General features: G+C 40.1%; 1 protein-coding gene across 1 annotated transcript in view; it reads right to left on the bottom strand.

Moving 5' to 3' along the window:
* The window catches only part of LOC105565065, a 28,841-nt gene extending 7,485 nt beyond the window's left edge, over positions 1–21,356 (bottom strand). Inside the window, exons 1-4 of the mRNA XM_012017921.1 lie at positions 21,170–21,356; positions 6,390–6,494; positions 6,122–6,235; positions 4,097–4,293 (exon numbers count right to left, since the gene is read on the bottom strand). Coding sequence (XP_011873311.1) covers positions 4,097–4,293; positions 6,122–6,173 — 249 coding nt within the window. The 5' untranslated portion in view covers positions 6,174–6,235; positions 6,390–6,494; positions 21,170–21,356. The remainder of the gene's footprint in view (positions 1–4,096; positions 4,294–6,121; positions 6,236–6,389; positions 6,495–21,169) is intronic.
* Between the last annotated feature and the right edge of the window lie 327 nt (positions 21,357–21,683).

The following is a 21,683-nucleotide window of genomic DNA, read 5'->3' as shown; positions in this document are numbered from 1 at the left end:
TTTAATCCGGGAAACGTTTGGATTCAGAAAGTTTAAGATACGCGTCGATCAATATTAATTTATCGCACAAACAGAACGTATTTTTTACTTTACGAGTCACATGGAAAGGTAAATTACTAGGCTGCGATATAATTTGAAGATTTATGAATATACAGAATATGTAGATCCAAAATTCATAGATTTATGGATATATTCTGGAGCCTGCTTGATCAGCGGGAAGAGTCATTTACACAGACCGGAATATGCATGATAGGCAATCGGCAGTGGTGTTAATATGCCAAACTATGTGTACACGACACAAACTTTCCTCTAGAGGCTCTAGAGCCTCTAACCGCGGATTGTAATCCTCTGGAAGCTCACCAAATGCTCACTCCAACAATTTAGAGAACAATAGTAAATCCGCTCGCGTCCGGTATTGCAAATGGACAATCGATTCTCCTTTCAGGATGTTAAATTGAATATTTCGGATGATCCTCGCGGGACTCACTTCGGGCAGGTATCCGAATCCCGCGGTAAAGTAAACTTCAGTAACTGGTCTTGAAATCGATGATCTCGCATTCGACAATTCGAGTGGCTGTTGCAGAGCTACGTTGCAACCAAGTCTCGCTAATCAAGAACATTCAGAATGATGATTTGCGCGCCGGGATAGGTAAACAGAGTTACGCGAAGTATTCTGAGAAAAGTTTTCATTTAGTTTCATCAAAGAACCCTCGACCCACTGTGCGTCGCTGATGCGACGAGCAACGTTGTTACAGTTCATTTTCCCAGCTGGATGTCAAAGATACAAGTTAATTCGTATCGTCACAAGCTTATTGTCGTCGGTTTATTATACGCTTACAGTCAGACTTCGTTTATTGCCCGTTGCGGCGGCGGCGAATTTATATTTTGACTCGGCTGTGCGCATCCACAAATAAAAAAATATAGTTCGAGCCAACTTCTCTCGAATACCGTCTACCGTTGGCGCGCAATTTTAAGATACGCGATTCGATAGAACCGAGGCCGGCATGTTTCTGACGTGGTAAACGCCAATGCAATCGAACATTTCCGCGATTGAATTACCATGGACGCAGAAATACATATTGGCAAACGGTGATTCCCTATCTGAAAGTAATTGCTTGAAGCTCACGGACGCGGAACGTGTACCCGTGTAACGTCCCGTGCACATGCATCCCCCTAATCTGTATGTGTAGAATCACAAATCTGACGTTATAAATATATATATATATATATATATAGAAACGTACGGAAACATTTAATATACCTTTTACATCGTGTTTAAACAAAACCCAGAATTATTTTGCCGCAGCGCGTTGTACGCCAGCGCGATAAATTGACGTGATAAAAAAAAGATACATCGTCAATATCGGGAAACAAAATTTTATACAAAATAAATGGATGGATAGCTACAGAGAGAGAGAGAGAGAGAGAGAGAGAGAGAGAGAGAGAGAGAGAGAGAGAGAGAGAGATCGAAAAAATCTCAGCCGGTATGCACCACAACGAGATGATCGAGCTTCTGTGAGCTCTGTTGTTGAGCACCCATTTCGGACATTTCCCATTCGCCCGTGATTTGTATTCCTTTGTACCGGTAAATCCAATGCCGATATATGCGATTGACATCACGAAATATTCGGCGCATCCTAAAGCCGATAAAGCTCGATTTCAAACGCAGTATGCGTTATTCGCTCGAATTTTTTCTCAGCCAAACCGCGTGTATGATAAAACGCGCGCGTTAATGCAACGATATCGTAAAACAAAAATTTGTCACGCAAATTTCGGTACATTTATATTCGTTGTGTAAAATCTCTCTCTCTATGGAATTATTACAAGCTTCTAATATAAATAAAAGATAATCCGCGAGGTGGATTCTCTCGCTTCGGTTCAGGTTTTATTTATGCGCTTCATTTCTCATTGCGGATAAAGCAAATGTATTTTATCAGATGAAATCGTAAAGTACATTTTTGCTTCGGAATTAGATTCAGAAATCGAAAGGCGGCCCGGCCTGGAGTTTATGTACCATGAAATTATGTACCCGTCAACGTGAATATCCATCAGGTTGTACAGCGCGCGTTAATCGAATAGCTGCGAAGATGAAGCAATCCTAGGGCGCTCTGATATGATAAATAATAAATTTCCTCATGTTCGCACGCTTTCGTTCGTATAACGAAATCATGAAATATACATGGTCATCTGGAACCGAGGCTGGTTGCGGAACATATGTTGCCCGCGTCCGGTCACGATGGAAGCGCCCGTTCCGGGCAGGGAACCATTCGGGAGTCAATTTATAACAAACAAGCAGCAGTAAATCCACTCGTTTATTTTGCATTTATCTATAAATGATAAATAAGCCGACATAAATGCGTTTGGCAGTTTAATGGGTACTACAAGATTTAGGAACTCCCGAAGCGCGCATTTGGAATATGGAACGAATGAAGATATCGACGGTCTGACTTACTGGATATGCACTCTCTTGACTCAGGGCCGTCGATCGAGTCTTGTTTTTGTGCAAAAATTTATTCAATGACTTTCTGAAAAGAAGTTAACGTCATCGAGGGGCCGAAAATGGCATTTTGAAATCAATTCCAATTTCTTTAACTCTCCCTTAATGAATTTACAATTGAAAAATTTATCCAACGCCCTTCTGAAAGAAAGTTAACGTCATCGAGGGACCGAATACGGCATTTTGAAATTAATCCCAGTTAATTTAACTCTTCGTTAATGAATTTGTAACTGAAAAATTTATTCAACGTTCCTCCGAAAGAAAGTTAACATCATCGAGGGGCCGAAGATGGCATTTTGAAATAAATTTAAAAATAACTCTTCCTTAACGAACGTAATTGATATTCGTCCCTTTTATATGTCGCTTTTGTGCGACGCAGAATTTACATTGTTATTCTGCAGTACTCCTCGACTCGATTTGGAAAAATGGTGCGAAGCTGAAGTTGAATTACCATAAGGGTCCGGTGAAAGATACCGAGTGAATTTATGACTCTATACTAGTAAAATCCATGTAGAAGCAAGAAGGTTTAAGTCTACGTGACCCGCGTAGCGTACGGAAAATACGTTATTTCTCGCGTAGGCTCGTGCTATGGTAGAGTCACGTTTAAGTTATTGTTTACTTACCATTTACGACACTTTGTATTTATTAGGCTATAAACTCCATTGAGAAAGAGATAAAATATTTCATGCTTAACAATTTAAATTCGCGGCTCTTCTTCCGACGTTTACGGCACCTTTTCTAAAGCAAACGGTATCACGAGGCCGGGCATTTACTTTTTCTTTAATTGTAGCAATAGGTTTTAGGGCACTTTGTATCCATGGCGTTTCAGTATCCTGGGTTAGGTTTACGGTGGTTATTACGCCGGCCTCTCGCGAGAGTTTGCAAATCTCCTTTAACGGCGGTTTAACATATCGAGTTTGCCCTCCGGCAGTGTGCTATAACTCCGTATAACGCTCGCCGTTATTTTGGTAATTAAATGGAAAATAATCGGAGCCTCGGCGTCGCCACATGAATATATCGGGAAATTTAATTTCCATCTCGCCGTATACGTGTATAACTGCGGTATTTGTGTTCCGCAGAATGCATTACCTAATTTACGCGCTACGAAGGGTCTTCGCGTGTTATTTAATTCAATTAAATTCACAACGATGGGCGATGCATTGCGCAGAATTATATAGAATTCATGAAATTAAAGAGAAAATATCAGATCGGCCGTAAAATACTACAATTTTTAGCCGAGGCGCGTTCAATTCCGTTAATTAATACCTTTTAAACTTTACCGACCAATGTGTACCGAACAATGGCTGTCACTGTCCACAAATAAATGTAAACCATCAATTTACTCTTATCTGATTATATCTATTAGTCACAGGATATCTGATTATTAACATCTCCAAATATTTATGCAGAATATATTCGCTCGGTGTCACGTAGAATGTAGTCCGACATACAAAGGGCTATTTACGCCACACACTGCAGACTGTGTGCATTATGCTAATCCGACGATGCAATTCGGTGTGTTCCAACAACAGACATTTTCTAAACCAACTATTGATGCGAAATGGAAATAATTGACACAAAGAGCACGAACGCACTCACCTGAAGCTGGTTTGGGTCGACAATGGTGCAGCTTTGCCTATGTTGCTGCTGAAATTTCGGCTGGTACGGCTCGAGCATGCGGATCTTGCCCCATCGATTGAAAAAGAGAGCGATGGCAGCCACCCACAGGACCAGAACGAGAATGACGATTAGGGCCTCCTCCGCTCGCACCACTACCGCGCCTGTTCCTGCAATCCCTGATTAAATCCGCTCTCTTACAATGAAGTGTATCAGAACTGTAGTACAACTAAGGAACAAAGCAAGTTCTATGTTTGTGTTGAAAGATTAATGTCGAAAGAATGCGCGGCGTGGGCTGCTCCGCTATTAATATAGATTAGCGCTAAGTTTAAAGTTAAACCAACGATCGCGATAATGTGACCTAATTTCTCGTGTGCATTCTTTGATCTATGAGCTAACTACGCGAACGTGTCTGGCTAAGAGAGAAAATAAACTCAGGAAATATCGCTCAGGGGTACAATCCGATGTTCAGTCATACGTAAACCTTTGTTGGCGGTTCTACAATGCCGCCTAACGATGTTTCATACTACGTTCGCATGGCAAACGATCGAACTGATAAATTGATATCCGCCCGTCCTACCAGTCGAAGAGGGAACTTCACCTCGCGAGCTATCATGTAGAAAATCAGATGGAGAAAAAGAGCTACAAAGAGAGAGAGAGAGACAGACAGATTCCATTATACAATGCACTCGCATTCTCGTCCCTGGCATCTCTGCCGTATGTAGAATATACGTAGTTCGAGACGACATGCTGTACGTAATTTGTATACTGCTTTAAATCTCCCCTCTTTGCCGCTCGCCCTCGAGCGACAAGAGTTTCTCATGCGTTTTTCGAAATTTGCATACTTAAAAAATTAAAATTTAATTAAAGTGTAAACTGCGAAAAAAACGCGCAACGCACTGCAGAATTTTCGACTGCTCCTTCTTTTTTCCCCCGTGGCACAGTAGGTTGCATCGCAGGTGGTTTATCGCGAATTTAATCACAAGCGCCACGCCAAATTTATATGAAATTTTACCTTTTCACGTTTTCATGCCCGAAGAAAACTCGCGCAATCGATCTTCTGTCACCAACAACTTTTCGTACAAATCTCCGGGGAGTCGTCGAGTCTAAACTTGCCCGTTTATAGCTTCGCGTAAAACTAACGCGGATAGCGAGCGTAAAACTTGCCTAAACGGTATCGGATTAACGAAAGACCCAAGCGGCGTTAGCGAAAACCCAGGTATAACGGGAAATTTCCTCGCTTTGCACGTTTCGCAACAATCAATTATTTATTCAATTAATAGCGTAACGCGTTACGTTTACATTCACTGCGGCACCTCCGTCGCATTCGTATAAATTTCGTGTAGATACTGCGGGATGTGAAATAATCCCCCCTCAATAACGTTTCGTTGATTGATGAAGGTAAAATTGAATCGACGTGCGGGACGAAAGCTCGAAAGGTAAACATTGGAAAACAGTTATCCCACGGATCATTTCTTTACGTTTGTCACGGTGGAAAACAGGGGGGAACTCGCTTCAAAAATTCACGAGGAAAATATGAGATATATGAAGGATCTCGGTCCCTCGAGGCTTTTCTAAATTAAAATATCATTTGCGATCAATGTTTTAAAGATCCCACCTTTTCTTTTTTATTCGTCGAGTTTTTCTCCAGTTACGTGTTCTTTATGTTATTTGGGGCACAGCGGTAAGATTAAAACCCGTGTACCAAGACTTGAGCAAGTTTAAAGAGAGACATACGTAACACCTCGTGTCCCGTAAGTTTCTCAAAAAATCCAAATAAGCGAATTTTCCCAGTTATACCAACACGAAACGGAACAAGATTTAAGAAGACTTCGGAGGCTGCCATTAATTCTTATTACGTTCTTTAAGAGAGAAAACGGTAGAAAGACACGGTTAAAAAGAACACCTTTATATCTTGGTTAACAAGACTGGACATGGTGAAACATGATCAGAAATATACAGGAGTTACAATTCCCTCTGGATTATATGAAGTTATATTAGACTCACCGTTGGGATAGGTCGAATTGAGCTCGCCGGTGGCTTCCAATTCCGATGACATGGAGCCGGCGATAGTAGCGTCTGGTGCTTCCTCGAGCACCACCTCGATCTTTGTCACGACACCTGTAAACGAATGTCCGAAAGTTCCGGACTCGTCTCGTTAATCATCCGGGTGTTGTATAATTAAATATTAATTACGAGATAATTAAAACTTTGTAATTAAACTTTTATCGCCCCTCCGCGTTCGTCAGCGATGTAAATATATACGCGAACGTACCGCTTCCGTCGGCGTCGCGACGTTTGCTCGGCGAGTTCGTAACATGCCGATGTCTTTTGGGTCGATCTCTTCCCTCCACAATGAGATATTCTCTGCGGTGACGGCCTTCAATTTAAAATGTGGATTTGTTAACACCGGTAGAAATGTATGCCGTTCTTCTAGACACCCTTCCAGTTACTGTCTATGCACTGAGAGGCCAATTTTGTTGAATGAAACAAAATTTAGTTGGAAAATTTCGTTATATTAGCACACAAATTTGTAAAGAAAATAATTTCAAGTAAATCTATAAGTAATTTAATGGCCACTACCTATGCCAGGTCCTAAATGGCGTTTAAGTTTCAATTTGATTGATATCTGAAAAGGACCGAGTTAAAAATTAATTGTCGTTTAAATCTATTTACTTCGTTTAAAAAATTTCTTTGTCAGTGTGTGAAGATTAACGCGGTTCTAGCTTGTCACTTTAACTTTTTTCGCTTATACTTGGCGCGAGACACTACCGTGTCTCGTGATCTTATTGTAACTAAATATAATATTGCTATAAAAAACATAAATTTGCCACAAGTAAATTTATTTTCTGAGCAGGAGTTAAATGAAATTTTTTTAAACAAGTGATTAGAAAAACTAGATATATTTTACAAAAATGTATATTTAGTTATTGCAGCCAAATTTCCTGATAACCAATAAATATCGAAGAAAATATCACGAGTAACATTTGCTTCTGAATATCTCGACTTTTTCGACTCTCAGTGTGGTATTAAAAGATTTGTAAATAAAATTAGATTTTCATGTTGAAAACCTGCTATCTCTTATAGAAGCCTATCTAATAATACAGAGCTTTCCTCTACCACCAAAGTGCATTTAAAATTCTGCCCTGAAATCTGACGTGAATTAAGAAGAGACCGGTATCTCCCTGGAATAACTTGGTCGGTATCCCAGTTGTCATCGAGAAACATTCGTCCCTAAAGAATTGAAGGCACGCTGCAATAGAAGATTCCCTCAGACCCACGTATCCGCCATTCGACTGTATTTACATGAGAAACGTCGCATTGCGTTTTGCGAGCCAAAAATGAGAAACAGGACGGCGCGCATCTCGTAGAATGCAGGGGGGGAAAAAAAAGAGAACGCCGGTGGTGCTGAAAATGCGCCTCCCCGCTCGCGCATCGCTCGCCCTCATGCATTATTCAAGGACCACGCTCGGCTACGTTTGATATATCGGTTACGTATCTCCGGCTCGCGTTTTCATCGCGGGCGGAAAGGGCTTCGTCGTGACAGCGCGGCGGCGACATTCGTTTGCACTTTCGCCCGCGCGCGCTTATCGGCGCGTGCAGTTTCGACATTTTGGTTCAGCGCCGCGCGCTAAATCTCGCGACCGTGTGTCTCCGATAAAGCGACTTGAAGATCCGCTCGAGTTTCGCCCGTCTTATCTTCCCCCGGCACGTATCACGCGTTCGTACGCGCATTGTTGGGCGCCAACTAACGCGCGATTAAAAGATCATCGATCGCGCGCGCTCGCCGTCCTCCGCGACCCTGAAATTATCGCGCCGGTCACGCGTAAGCCTCGCGAATATTTTTCAGGCGTGCGCTTTTAATAATGAAAAAGCGAATCTATCGACCGCCCCGCTGCAGCTCCATAAATAATATACACGGCTAATATAACTCGCGTACTATGATACGTCTATTAAAGGAATTGCCATAAGGAGACGGACTTGCGACCGGCCGTACACGGCGAAGATTAAAACACATTACGCCCGTCGTATCGCGAATTACGATCGCTGAAATGAGTTTGTTGATAGAGTCGAAGAATTTACCCGACTCCGTGATGTTCCGCTTTCAATTTCACTCGGCGACTCCGCGACGACCGGCACTCTTGCCTGTCAAGGGGGGAGCGAATTTTTTTTTCGCGACAAATCCCGAAGTCTCATGTTTCAGAGCGGGGGCGGGGGTCGCTGCTAAAAGCCCGATGGATGGTGGACAAGGGGTGAGTAAGTTGTATCGGCAAATGCCGGGGCGCGCGCGAGGGGCAAGTACGCGAGTAATTACGCGTCCGAGGTTCCCTCCTCTTTCTCTTTCCTCCTGTTTTTCGCGTTTTACTCTCCCGCGGGTGGCGGCGGCGGCGGCGGAAGGAGAGATAATCGCGACGCTTAAACGAAGCGCGAGATTTAATGGAGCCGCAAAGTAGCGGCTTTTTGTCTTCTTCGCAAACAAAAAAAAATCTACGACCTTGGAGTGATAAAGTGTATGCGCAGTAAAAAAAAAAAGACAAACTTGGAAGACCACGGGGCGCATACGTTTTATCGTGCACTTAGACTGCCGCCTAAAAGTCTGCACGGCGTTGCACACCCGCCATTTTATTCCTATGTAACGTCAGGTCGCAATTATGATGTAATTTTCGTTCGCCTACTCGAACGTTACTTCTATTGATTGAAAATAACCGGCGCTATTAGATAAATTTATTATGTGCTGAAACCCGCCTCGCGGTTCCATTATGTAAAGTGAGCCGACATGACGTGAGTTGGTTATATAACATATAATAAGCAACGCTGACTCCTCCAAAGTGGAACGTATACACGAAGATGACTTACTTCATTTTACTTTGTCAAAACAAAGTCGCCTCTGTTTTCCTTCTAAATTAGATTAGAACTTCTAATCAATCCATTGGCTAATTAATACATACGCGCGTCAAGTAAATGCTATTATTGTCCGCGGAAAAGTTGTAATACCTGATTACAAGTGTCTACTACGAAACTAATTTGATGCGCTTCGCTCTCATCTGCGACTTCCAACAGCGTTATTATCGCGAGCTTTCTTGAAAAGTATATGCATATACGTACAAATACACTCCAGGTAACTATTCTCATTTCGTTATTGTTACAGCTTTTATCAGTACAAAGCGCACTGCACACTGGAATACTTTAGAAAGTCCTGGAACCGCGGCAGGTGAAACGCAGGAATGTGCAACTAGAGGAATGCTTCGAGAGCGTCTGTTCCGTTTTGAGAAATGAAAAATAAAAGTATAAATGCGAGGCAATCATTTTTTTTTATCGATTAAGGAGATGCGAATTCTCGGGAAAACTTGGATCTTACGAGGTGCCAGTCGAGACTGAAGATCACTAATATATTTAGAGCTTCTTTCGATCTCGGGTCCATAAGGTCTGTCATAAAAGAATGGAAATGTATTTTATGAGGCCCCTTGTCCCCTTCATCCACTCGCGTTATCTTTTGGAAGAGCAATCGCCACGAATACAATAGTTCCGTACAAAAATAGTGACAGAATTTATAGTCAATACTCTTTTAATACATTAAAATAGATTTTTTAACATATTAAAGTACAAATAAAAATATATAAAAGATAAACAATGTATATTAAAATATAAAATATATAATATATTAAATTAACATATTAAATTATATTATATTAATGCAGTAATATATTAAAACATTAATTCAGTAATATGTTAATTTTTTATAAATACTTGCAGAGAACTGTTATCGTATATTTTAATATAACAATATTAGAAAATGGTTGACCTACATACATAAAGTGAAGCTTTCTCCTGGATGAGCATCCCTTTTTCGCATTTATAACAATATCTCAACACTTTGTGTGAGGACAATCTTGAAAATGCAACTTCCATTTCTCAGACATTTTCTCGCGCATCATGAAAAAAAGCAGAATGCGACAACGATCACTAGAACTGAAAAGTTTCTACACACCCACTACAAGCTTCAGCTACTGCAATGGGACGCGTGCAATAAAGCATTACACGCAATAAAGTACCACATAAAACCAGCATTAAGCTGCTTCTATCCCTTAATCAGCACGAGAGTTCTTTTCATAAGAAACGGGTGCACTTCAAGGAAAGAACATATAGTTTCGCTAAAGAATGAAAGGAAATATACAACATTTTATCGTTAATATAACGTTATTGTCAATTTCCTTCTATCCAAAGGTCCTTAATAAAGAAAAAATAATAAGAGTTAACTAGCTCTCGAAATATACTTTTCAGATTTTATAAAAGTATTTTCAAACAGTACACTTCTATTTTCTCATTATAAGTCAAATTAAAATTAAATTAAAAATAACATTTAATATTCTTCCATTTATATTTAATTCCGCAACTTCATAATTCTTAAATAATTTCATACTCTCGCTGCACACCATTCAGATTAATTAAAATTGCATTAATGGAAAGCTGTGACTCAATTATATGCCTAGCTCCATTCAAGTTTAGCTGTGGGCAATGGCGTATAATATAACAATGTTCGTGAAATGCTTTAATGTAGGAATTTGTGAGAATAAATTGAGGGAAAGTTGTAGCGAAGCCGGAGGGTGCGATAAGTCGGCAAGGAAGTAGGAACAAATATCGAAGGTCTAATTCTAATAGGGCACAGGGCACAGTGCAGGATTTAGCACAAAGTTTGCCAGCGCACAGCATGCTTCAGTCACAGGCACGATAAATGCGTCTTGCGGTAAAGTACGAACATTGTTCCGACCCATGGGGAACATACAGCTGTCCGGCAACTCTTCTAATTTCGCGCTGCGCGGAAATAATAATGTAACGTTTCCAAGCAAATGGTCTTATCACAAATCAATCCAAACCAGGAGAAAGAAATTGATTTTACTGAAGTTTTCAAACAAATTTTTTATCTATAATCCTTTTGACACTTTTAAAGATAAGATGCTCAATCTTATTCTGATTTTCTAATCTCAGTATCTGCGCGCGTTTTATATCTTTAATAATTTATATTTCAATTTCACTTATTACAAATGTAAGACGAATATGAGATGATGGACGTCAAAAGAGCGTTTCCTTACATTCGTGCCGTAATTAAACACATATCTAATAGCAGTTATTCCAGTTAAATAACACTGAAAGAGATTTGTATAGTTACCTGCAAAACTAAAGCTGCAGTTTCGCGAACGCCGAGCAAAACGGAATTACTCCGAGTTTTCCAACAGTGATGTAATACGATACTAAAGTTGTTATTTCATGCACAACAAAGCGCACTGCATAACGTGTTATATTTCAGGAAACCAGGACATCTGTCTTTGTGGTCACAATTTGTTGAATAACATTTAATCAATCTCTTTTGTAAATTTTGCCCCGTCGCAATAAAGATATAAAACACCGAAGAGACTATAGAAAGTACCTAAGTCTAAAGTAACTAAATTTCAAGAGCATATTATTTGTGAAAAAGATGCTGCTCAGCAGGAAGAGAAGCTTCAAAAGCGGCGAGTACATTTTCTCAAATATCTGTGTAAGCATGTGCTACTTCTCAATCGTACTATCAAATTATTCGCAATTTCTTTCCGAGATTCCGTAAGCGCATTCTAATTATAAATCCGTCACACTTTTCACACGATAGCACGTGTATGATGTCCGTTATATGAAATCCACGCGATTACAATTAATCATCCTTTGACAGCATTGATTTACATAACTCAATTGCCAGCAAATGTATTTTATGATCTCAAATACAGATCGGTTTTTATTTCACTGCTAAAATCATCATTAGACTTGCTCACGTTTCAAAAGCTTTCGACTTAATTTTAGGCATCATATCAAGTAACTAATTATTGATTTAAGCTCGAAGAAACGCGCCCGTCTATTTTCACTTTCGACATTATCCGGAATGTCACGAACGAAACTATAGGTAAATTTATCGAATTTAATTAATCGTTTATTTTTACACACACCAACTATTTCAGACAAACGTAATATGCGGCTTTCGTGCGGGTTTTCATATTCTTCCAAGAAATGCGATACCTTCCCTCGGATAAAAATCGCAAGGAGAATACGCGTTGAACCGTACCGCGATTACATTACCGTTATATCTACTATTGCATCGGTTTGTTTACGAATAGAATGGAGGAAGATAGCGGGTGGTCCAAGGAGCTGTCGTTCTCTTTTTCAATTTCAAGAAGGAAGCCGCGGGAAATGGCGGCCCCGAGTGGCCGTGAAGCAACGGAAGAGATTCGCAGGAAACATTTGGATGAAACGGTGCTTATGATACGCACACATAATTCTTTCTCTATCCCATTCGGCTGCTCAACGGAAAAACTCGCAAAAGATGAGATCGCAATCCTTCGATGGAAGTGTCTCTTCGCGTCGCCTCTCATATCTCGAACACGTTTTCGCGCGAAAACAATTTCATCTCGGACCTCCAATTCGATTTACCGGGAGAATGTCACCAAAGACATTTACGTTATTGCGAGAAATGGATTTCTCCTTTCCTATCTAATTTGTGAGATGCGCGTTTCTCAACTACACGCGCAATTATCACTCAGAAGTTTTCAAGAGCACCGTTTGTAAAGGAAATGTGATTTAACAGTAGGAAGCAAACTTTCGACATTACTTTCGCGTCAATATTGAAAAAGACTGCTGACAATAATGTGACAATAAGGCTTATACTTTTGATAAGAAATACATGTAACACTGATTTCAAAATTGGAAAAACTATGCGAAGGAAATTGAAGATACGCGGAACAAAAATGATATCAACAATATCCGTGTAATTAAAGTATAGTTGAAATAACATAAAGCACATCAGATAATTGACAACTTCAGTGTTTTCTTGACCATATCTGACAGTTTTAATAATACAGAAAATTTATTGCAAAAAATATTACCCCAGCAAAAATATTACATCGGATTGTTGCCTTAATAATCTGGATATTTAATTCAACGCTTAAAATTAAAATCCACAGCAAATGCAATTGAGTGCATTATTTGTTAACAGTCCGTGATCAACGTTTAATTCAAGCAACTTGATTTTTTTTTAAGTTAACAGTATTTTTTCTGCGTGAATACCTACATATCATCTCTCTGTTACATTAACTCTCTAACGTAAACGTAGTTTCTCAACCTTTACGTGAAAATAGCTATTGAAATTCCGTCGCCTTGAAGGAAACATCAATATTTGTATCAAATCTATTCCCGCCTTTCAAACTTGCGATTTTACGTGCGCCAACGAGTCTTACGTTTTACTGACATTTCCTATACGTAACGGTTTGATTGCAAAATGTTTTGCTTTCTTTTACAGAGCTCTCGTATCTGTGAGCCATATGTATCCTGTTTGTGTCAAAATCATGCTCCCGGGTTGCAAAATTGGCTGCCATCGTCAAAAGCTAACGAAAATACCGTGGAAGCTCGACGAGCCTGCTCTATCGAATGATCTCCGAGGTATCGTCAGCACGTCAAGAGATCGATACTGCCGAAGCTGCGAGGAAATTGCGGAACTCGCCTAGATGCAAATCTTTCAATTGCCCATTCGTTAGCATTTCTGCATAATTAATCGGCTGGATCAATTTCGCGGTGTGAAAGGCGATCTACACTCAATATCAATTCTTTATCGATCGAGAGGGAAACCTGCATGTGTCGCGAGTCCTTTCTCCGCAATCGCAGCTATTACGAAGGCATTTTTATAGACACCTGGCATTTATGACTGTATAAATAAAAATAGGAATTTTATTTAAAAATCGATGCAACCTATCGCGAGTTTATATCGTGGAACTCTATATGACTTCGATAAATGTGCAATATAGTGAATGATTAATGGATAACCGACATCAGCGGAGCGCAAAAAGTTATGGGTACCAGGGAAAGAATTACGTTGTGTTTAAGGCTGGTGGCTTTTTTATCGAAGACGAACGGGCAAAGAAGACGGAGAAAGTCCGTAGACAGTAATTGATGGAAACGGATTACGCTTGGGGTAGTCTAATTTTTTTTTTTTTTGGTCCCTACTAGGCTAGACAGCATTTGCTCTTACAAATTCTCTTGTAACGATACAACGAAAAAGGATTTTTTGGAAAAAAATTACCCTTTTACGGCAGTAATGTCTATTGTTCGGCAATATCCATATTATTGTGTAATATTTAATATCTATATTGTTATTAAATCAACATTCACAAAGTACGGTAATAATTAATAGGATTCGTGCCACGCGCGTGTGTTCGTAATTAAATCATTTCAATCAAAACCGCGGCAAACGTATCGCTGAGGGGAGAAGAGAATTGATATCCACGAAATCTACCGTCGATATGAAATTTATAGGCTCTCGCAAGTTAATCTATGCTCGGGAGATAACGAAAGTGAGGATAACTCGATCTGATCGAAGAAAATATACCTGACTGGGTCTTGTAACGTTTGAATTTGCGATTTTGCGTTACGTGGAGACTCGCTCTGAAACTTGTACGCAGGTACATAATTACGTACGATTCGCGCGAGTAATTCATTGCAAGGAGATAAATCGAGGTAAAAATTATGGCGAGGAATCACGGAATCACTGAGTCACAATAAACAGCAAATGGATTCCAAATTTTAGCTGGCTTTTATTTAATTCCGACGAGAGTCTTAAAAAAAATATCAGTATTTGCATTAGCAATTGCATTAGAGAGTCGATTTTTTTATTGTTGCATTTCACGATAAAGGCACGACACAGGTATGAAACACGAGATTGAACACATTGGCTGTAATGTATCTCTATACGTTAGTAGGTCAAGCAACCAGGGCTAATAATAGTCTCTTTCACGGGGGAAAAAGGTTATAAGGTCTGAAAAACAGACGAAATTAAAATGTATGGTTCTGTAACGTACAAGACATTGAAGCCATCAGACTCGTCGACAGTGAATTTAAGTAGCAACGCGAGCAACGCAAATCCATCACGATCTTCTTTGCTCCTCTTCTTCTGTTCTTTGTCATTAGAGTCGCCAGCCGTTCTGAAAACTTCGCTTATCAAAACGAAGCACCGCCCTATCCATTTGCGTAAAGCCGCGTCAAAGTTTTTCTTGGCGTAAACCTTTTGCTACATGCCGTCGTACATCTCGTAAAATGATCTGATGCAACGAAACTCGTAAGTAATATATATGATTGCAATAATAATGATAAATAGGCTACAAAGGATAAATGCAAAATTGACATTAATAATTGAAATAACAGAAAATCATCGCCGTTCAAATAATGACTTAGCCTTTTTTAATCAGATTGTCGCTGAAGAGGATTTCGTGACCGTAACGTTTAACTTTTTTGTATACTTATGACTCCACCTTTGTAACGTACAAACTTTGAATCTTACATTTATATTTACGAGCGTAAACGCCATTTTAGGACCTGGCACAGCCGGAGGTAGCCAATTAAATTACTATGTGAATCCACATACCGTATATTTTCCAACCTGTCCTGCACGCCGTTACATCCGGACATACATAACACAGATTTTTCGTTAGGTGGAATCATTGTCATCAGTGAATTCGCGTGTGTTATAAAATCGCTGAACGATTGGATAAATTATTTTAAATGCTAGTAATGTAATAATTGGCTACCTCCAGCTGTGCCAGGTCCTAAAATGGCGTTTACATTCGTAATTGAGTTATATTGTAAAAAGGCTCGAGTTAAAATTTAGTTACTTACATTTATTATTTAGCACCTTCTATCCGGTGACGGCTCCCATTGCCCCTGGTGTGTCTTCCTTTTCCATTATTTTAATTATTAATATCAATTTTGCATCTAATATGATTACGTTGAATAAAAAGCAGCGGTAACGGCAAATTCACATGCGATTAATATCGAGTAAAAGACCGTCGCGATATTAATGATTTATTGAAGATAATATTTTATCAGAGCTTCGTTGCACCTAAATTTCTGGTATTAAATCCTCCTTAAGCGGTATTCAGGAATAACGATGACTAAGGAGCTTGCGTGTATTTAATTTAAGATCAGAAAATTCCACTCATAATATTATCACGACGTTGCACCGGCCGAGACAATGTAGTTATCCTCAGAGACACTAACAAACTTGTTACGAGAAAATGCACTTTTAGCGGTTTCCACTTTACTCGTGCCTCCCATCTTTTTACTTTGGGGGATGCCATTAACGAATCTGAAGCGACGTGAAACATGCGGTTTCTTCAGAATTTGTGAAAACAAACTCGGCCGTCATCGAGCGACCGCCGGCCGTAGTTCGGGAGACGCGAGAGTCCAAACCGCCAATAATTCTTTAAAGCTCGTTGTATCTGTCATGCGGGAAGAATGGCGGAAGAGAAGCGGTTTTATTCTCGAATCGCACGCGAAAGCAGCGATAATATTTTCTCGTAGAATTCTCGTTTGACAAAAGAGCAAGGTGTAATGTCTTTCAATTTTTATCCGCCATGGGGAAAACGCGCGTTCATTCCTTTCCATTTTAAGCGTTGCCATCGGGAAAGATTCGGAAGATTAAGTGAGATTAATGTTCGCACAACCGATCGAATTACTTTCACGCTACTTCCGCGATGCGAATTCGCTGAATTCCGGTGCGTGAAATAAGATTGACTCCCCGAGCAAGCGCAGGTATGTAAAGGTCGACAGCACGTTCGATCATAGACGTGCTGCACATCCGTGTAAACAATCAGTTGCGACATTTATTATTTCGAAGTAATCGATGGCCGGTCGATTGGCCAAGTCGGCGTCGAAGGAAAAGGCGCTATCGACGTAATCAATCGGATATTTATGGCAATTCAATTTGACACGTGCACGTTTTGTAATCTTCTTTTTTCGTTTTTTCAGCAATATTCGCTGCGGCTGTACGGCGATGAATGGCGAACCAATGGATAGATTTTGCAGAGACAAGCAATTTAAACCTGTCACCCGAAAATATGTGAGCTAACGATTTTTTAATTATTGCAGTTTTTACACTCGTGGCGATGCTTTTTTAAGTTAGACGGAAACAACAAAAGTAAAGTATATTTGAGTAGTATTCAATATCGTGATCGCTAAAAAAATCTTTCGTTCGTCGAGGCTTCTTTCTTGGAATAAACTGCCTACTCTCAAATGCAATTTACTTTCCGAACAATTTCGCCGATGTGCTCGCCGATAAAAACTGGAAGAAATTAATTTCTGACGATATCAAGATAGCTGGAGAAAATTACGACTCTCTCTTGCGGCTGTAGAATGTATCTAAAATTATGACAAGAAAAAATTAATTTTGAAACGAATCCTAGAAGAAATTCTCGTAATTTTCAAGTGCGGCAGAGTTGTAAACGTACATTTCATACGATACATTTATTCATAAAAATGTTCTGTCTCGTTACGAATACGTCGAGCTAGATAGTAAAGTTAGCGGCATCGAAATCTGAGTTCGCCGAAGTAAGGCCGATTTCAACCCTTGTCTGGAACGCCCTTATTTCCTCGGAAAAATCGAACGTTTCTACGTCATCGGTCATAGTAGCCGGGCTCATAACATTGTCTCTCTCGACGTCTGATCGAAAGCGGCTGGTGCTGTGTCTGTTCCGTAAAATTGCGGCTGGAATTAATTTTTTATGAGATACCGAGTTCAATATCTCTTCGCGTCTAGCGATCGGTGAAGTTTCCGCGTGCGTCGCAAAGTTTCGCGCTGGCGAATTCCCTATAGAACGCCGTGCTTTACCATATAGTTATTAACTACTCAGATCCGGAACTTCAAAGGGACTTCGGTATCAAAGTGAAGCGGATGTAGGTACATTTCACCCGTGAATGGTCCCGTGAAAGAGGCGAGGAAAAAATTTACCTAATGCCGCGATTACATGAAATATCGGCTTTAGTTTTCTTTCGCCTTCGAAGCCTCCGTATGTTAGAGAAACGCGCATAATATGTGCATGTGCTACGTATTTGTGTTTTCTCGACAAATAATTACGCGTAGCAGAAAGAAATTCTCTCGTCTAAATTTTTGAATATTATTTGGTACTCTCTCTCTCTCTCTCTCTCTCTCTCTCTCTCTCTCTCTCTCTCTCTCTCTCTCTCTCTCTCTCTCTTTGCAACTTTTACGTCCCCGAGAGATTCATCCTTTTGCATGTTCGTGTGCAGAAATTCGGGACAATCGATGGGGCCACAAGACCCTTAGGGTTTCACCGGTCAGGTTCGTTAATCTCAATCGAGGATCAGAATCGCCACAAAGGATCGCGCGCATCGAATATCCTGTCCATCCACATCTCGTTGCATCATCAGGTTTCCCAACGATGTACCAAAATATCTCGTCCGCGTCTGCGGTTTATAGACTGAATTATTTGCCCAAACTCGAAACTTCGGATCCGAACTTTAATGGTATCTAAACTTGAGAATTAGCTTTCGCATTGTAAAACGCTACAATGGAAAGATTGTTTAAACGACGATTTCCTCCAATAATTTTACTAGAAAAAATTCCTTCTATTTCACAATGAATGTTTAACGCGTACCAACTTTCGCTTAATTTCCTAACTTAACTAATTTTACACGATATCCGTAATAAACTATTTCAATCTATTTTGAGAGAGCAATTTTACCGATTTTACATTGCGATAGAAGAACACTATTACGCTCACAAATGTACAAATTGTAGAAGTCAAACAGTTCCAACTATATAAATAAAAGAGGGAGAGTTTCCCCGTCGGAATTCGCATGAACACATCGCATGGCGAGAGTGTAGAGAAACACGGCGAACGCACGAAGGAGAAGTTTTCATTTGCTTAATTCCTTTCGCTGGCGTTGAATTCGAGCCGATGTTATCGGACCGTGTAAAAAAAACCGATTTTATGTTTCGATAGAAAACAGAGCTTTCATCATCGCGGTAATATCACCAGGGATTACACCGGCCGGGTACATTTGCCTTCCCTCCCTCAGTCCGCAAATATCCTGTCAACGTAGAAATCGACGAACCAAAATTGCTTCGTTAAAGATTCCATCTCGTAACTGCGTGCTGTCCCGCGTATTATTCGTTATTGTTTGCCGTAGCGTACAGTCCAAATATCTAACATCTTCGCGAGCCGTATAATTGTGCTACACATCACGCGAATTGTAGTTGCGCGTGCACCAAAACTTGCCGATTAATCTAATTGATAGCGCGACATCGTCGGTACATTTGAATGTTTTATAAACTTGCAGCCGTAATTTATTACCGCAAGTTTTCCGCCCAATTAAATTTAATCAATTAACAATTTTAATAAGGGGGTTGAACGGGCGTGCACGTAAATCAACATTACGCACCAGGCTTTAATCCATAATTCGTGTGATATGTAAAAAAATACAAATATCCTTACTATTTGTTAATGTGCACTAAAACAAGCAACGAAACATGATTGTTAATTTTACGTTACAATTGTAAAGCGTTAAGCGACCCCCTCAAAGGCTTCATTTAAAGACAATGTAGAGACTTGGCAAAACAAAGTCGTTGCTTCAAGCAGCGCATAACAGTTGGCTGGTTTACTTCGTTACGAGAGATTTCCGACTCTTTAAAATTTCATCTTTCGAGATAAACCACCGCCGTCCCGAGAGACCGTGAGCTCAGATACTTTCCTCTATGCCTCTAAGAGGAGCAAATCGCGCTCCATTTTCGGAAATGCGAAAATCGTCTATCAACCCCCCGGGACGCGCGTTCGGAAACTTTTAAGTGAAGCATAAGCTTCGGTCTTGGAACGGATTTGCGAAACTCGTCGAAAATAAATGCGAGACGCTCGTTCGCGCAGTTTGTGTGCGTACACTAATTGTAAGTCATCACTGATCTTAATTTTTGCCTGACACTCGATCACCTTTACTTGGTCTGCGATTGAAAACAGCTCGAAAATTTCTCGCCAAAGATCACGTACGGTTGCTCTTAAAATTCTAACTGCGCTTCTAATTAAGAGATTAGACTTGAAATTAGATTCGCCAGATATATGTATGCTTACTGTAATATTTCGCATTCTATTACGAACTTCGCGTCACGTCCGCAATTTGTCTCTTGCGATTGCAACAAGATACGAATTATATGTAGGTATATTTGCAGGTGGAATATTTAAACGAAATATGAAATCCACATAAAACCCAAATTTCTGTGAATGGAACGAAAACTCGGGCAGCGCGAGTGTAACAATGAGCATTCCCGATCCGAAATAGCACGTATCGAAGTGAAGAGTGTAGCGACTTTCCTGTAGATTTCCTATATCAATCCGCGGGAAATTGCACGAGGTAGAATGTCGCCGTCGTCAGGTGAGCATCGATGCATATTGCATTATTTAATACAGTAACCAAGTATCATTGCACATTGAGACTGCGTTCCGGGTAGATTCCCAATGTAGGCGCACTATGTTGCGCGGATATCGACCGTACATCTAACTCTTTCGCGGTGTGTTCGCGCCTTTCAAATTAATACTTGTGTCAAACGTCGAGTTGTCGCACAATCGAATTCACAGCTCTCTCAGTCGCAGACTCAAGTAACGGAGAGAATTCTCTCTCAAAATTTATCCCAAAAATCATGTAATCGTCGGACAACGTGGTATTTCGAAGAATTTTATAAGAATTTTTTGAAATTTTACCATACATTTCACTAGTAACATGGCATTTTCAACAACTTTATGAAAGTTTTGTGAAATTTTAACATACATTTAACTATCAGTAATTTCAAATCGAATTTATAGTAAAATGTATGGTAAATTTTCAAAAAAAAACTCTCATAAAGTTGTTCGAAATGCCATGTTGTCCCACGATGACACGATTTTCGGGGTGAATTTTAAAAGAAAATTCCCTCCGCGTAGAATAACAAATCGCGATGACATCAAAGTGACGTTGAAGCGACGTTAATATAATTTTAATTTATTATCGTGATATCATTATGAGTTTTACGTTCCACCTGGGGACTAGCTCGACGATAATTGATAGAAGAAATTGGAATGACAAAATTTCGATTGACAATTCCTCTTCGCTGAAGCATTGAACATATAACTATCGCTCTTCTGTCATCTACTTTTATCTTTATTATCTGTAAACACGTAAAATTTTCAGTCGCGTCGTAATACGGCAGTTTCGACAGGGATTTACCTCTGGAGATGATTTTTAAAATGCACCTTGAAGCGTGACGTATCCAGATTTCAGTTTCTTCTGCCTCTTTCTCTCTCACATTCTCTCTCTTTCTCTCTCTCTCTCCCTCGGCGTTGATTTCCTTTACATCACCGTGGAAAAAAAGGCCGACAAAGGAACGCGATCCTTACCCGCGAAAGTTCACCACGTGACTGACGGGAATAGGTGTATCCGTCGCTGCCGGGAAAAGCCAAACAGAAATCTCCTGCAGCGCGCAGACTCGCCGGCGGATGGAGCACGTCAAAATAAAGCGAGACATGCGTGTGTTTTCGGATCTGTCTGCCTTAGCTATGCCACATTTCAAACTTCCCATTCATATTGATTTTATAAAGTCGTGGAAAACGCCAGGCAACGGAGATTACGTCTCACAACTGATGCATCGCTGCATTTTACCTCGGGAAGAAAGAGAAAGAAGAAGATCGACTTTTGGTTCAGTAAAGATGTCACTGTAAAATGCTCATTTCTTCAAAGTTGC

The sequence above is a fragment of the Vollenhovia emeryi genome, unplaced genomic scaffold (genome assembly GCF_000949405.1).
Source record: "Vollenhovia emeryi isolate VEMERY1.0 unplaced genomic scaffold, V.emery_V1.0 DF939155.1, whole genome shotgun sequence".
Taxonomy (NCBI): domain Eukaryota; kingdom Metazoa; phylum Arthropoda; class Insecta; order Hymenoptera; family Formicidae; genus Vollenhovia; species Vollenhovia emeryi.
This window is presented reverse-complemented; position numbering and strand designations above follow the sequence as displayed.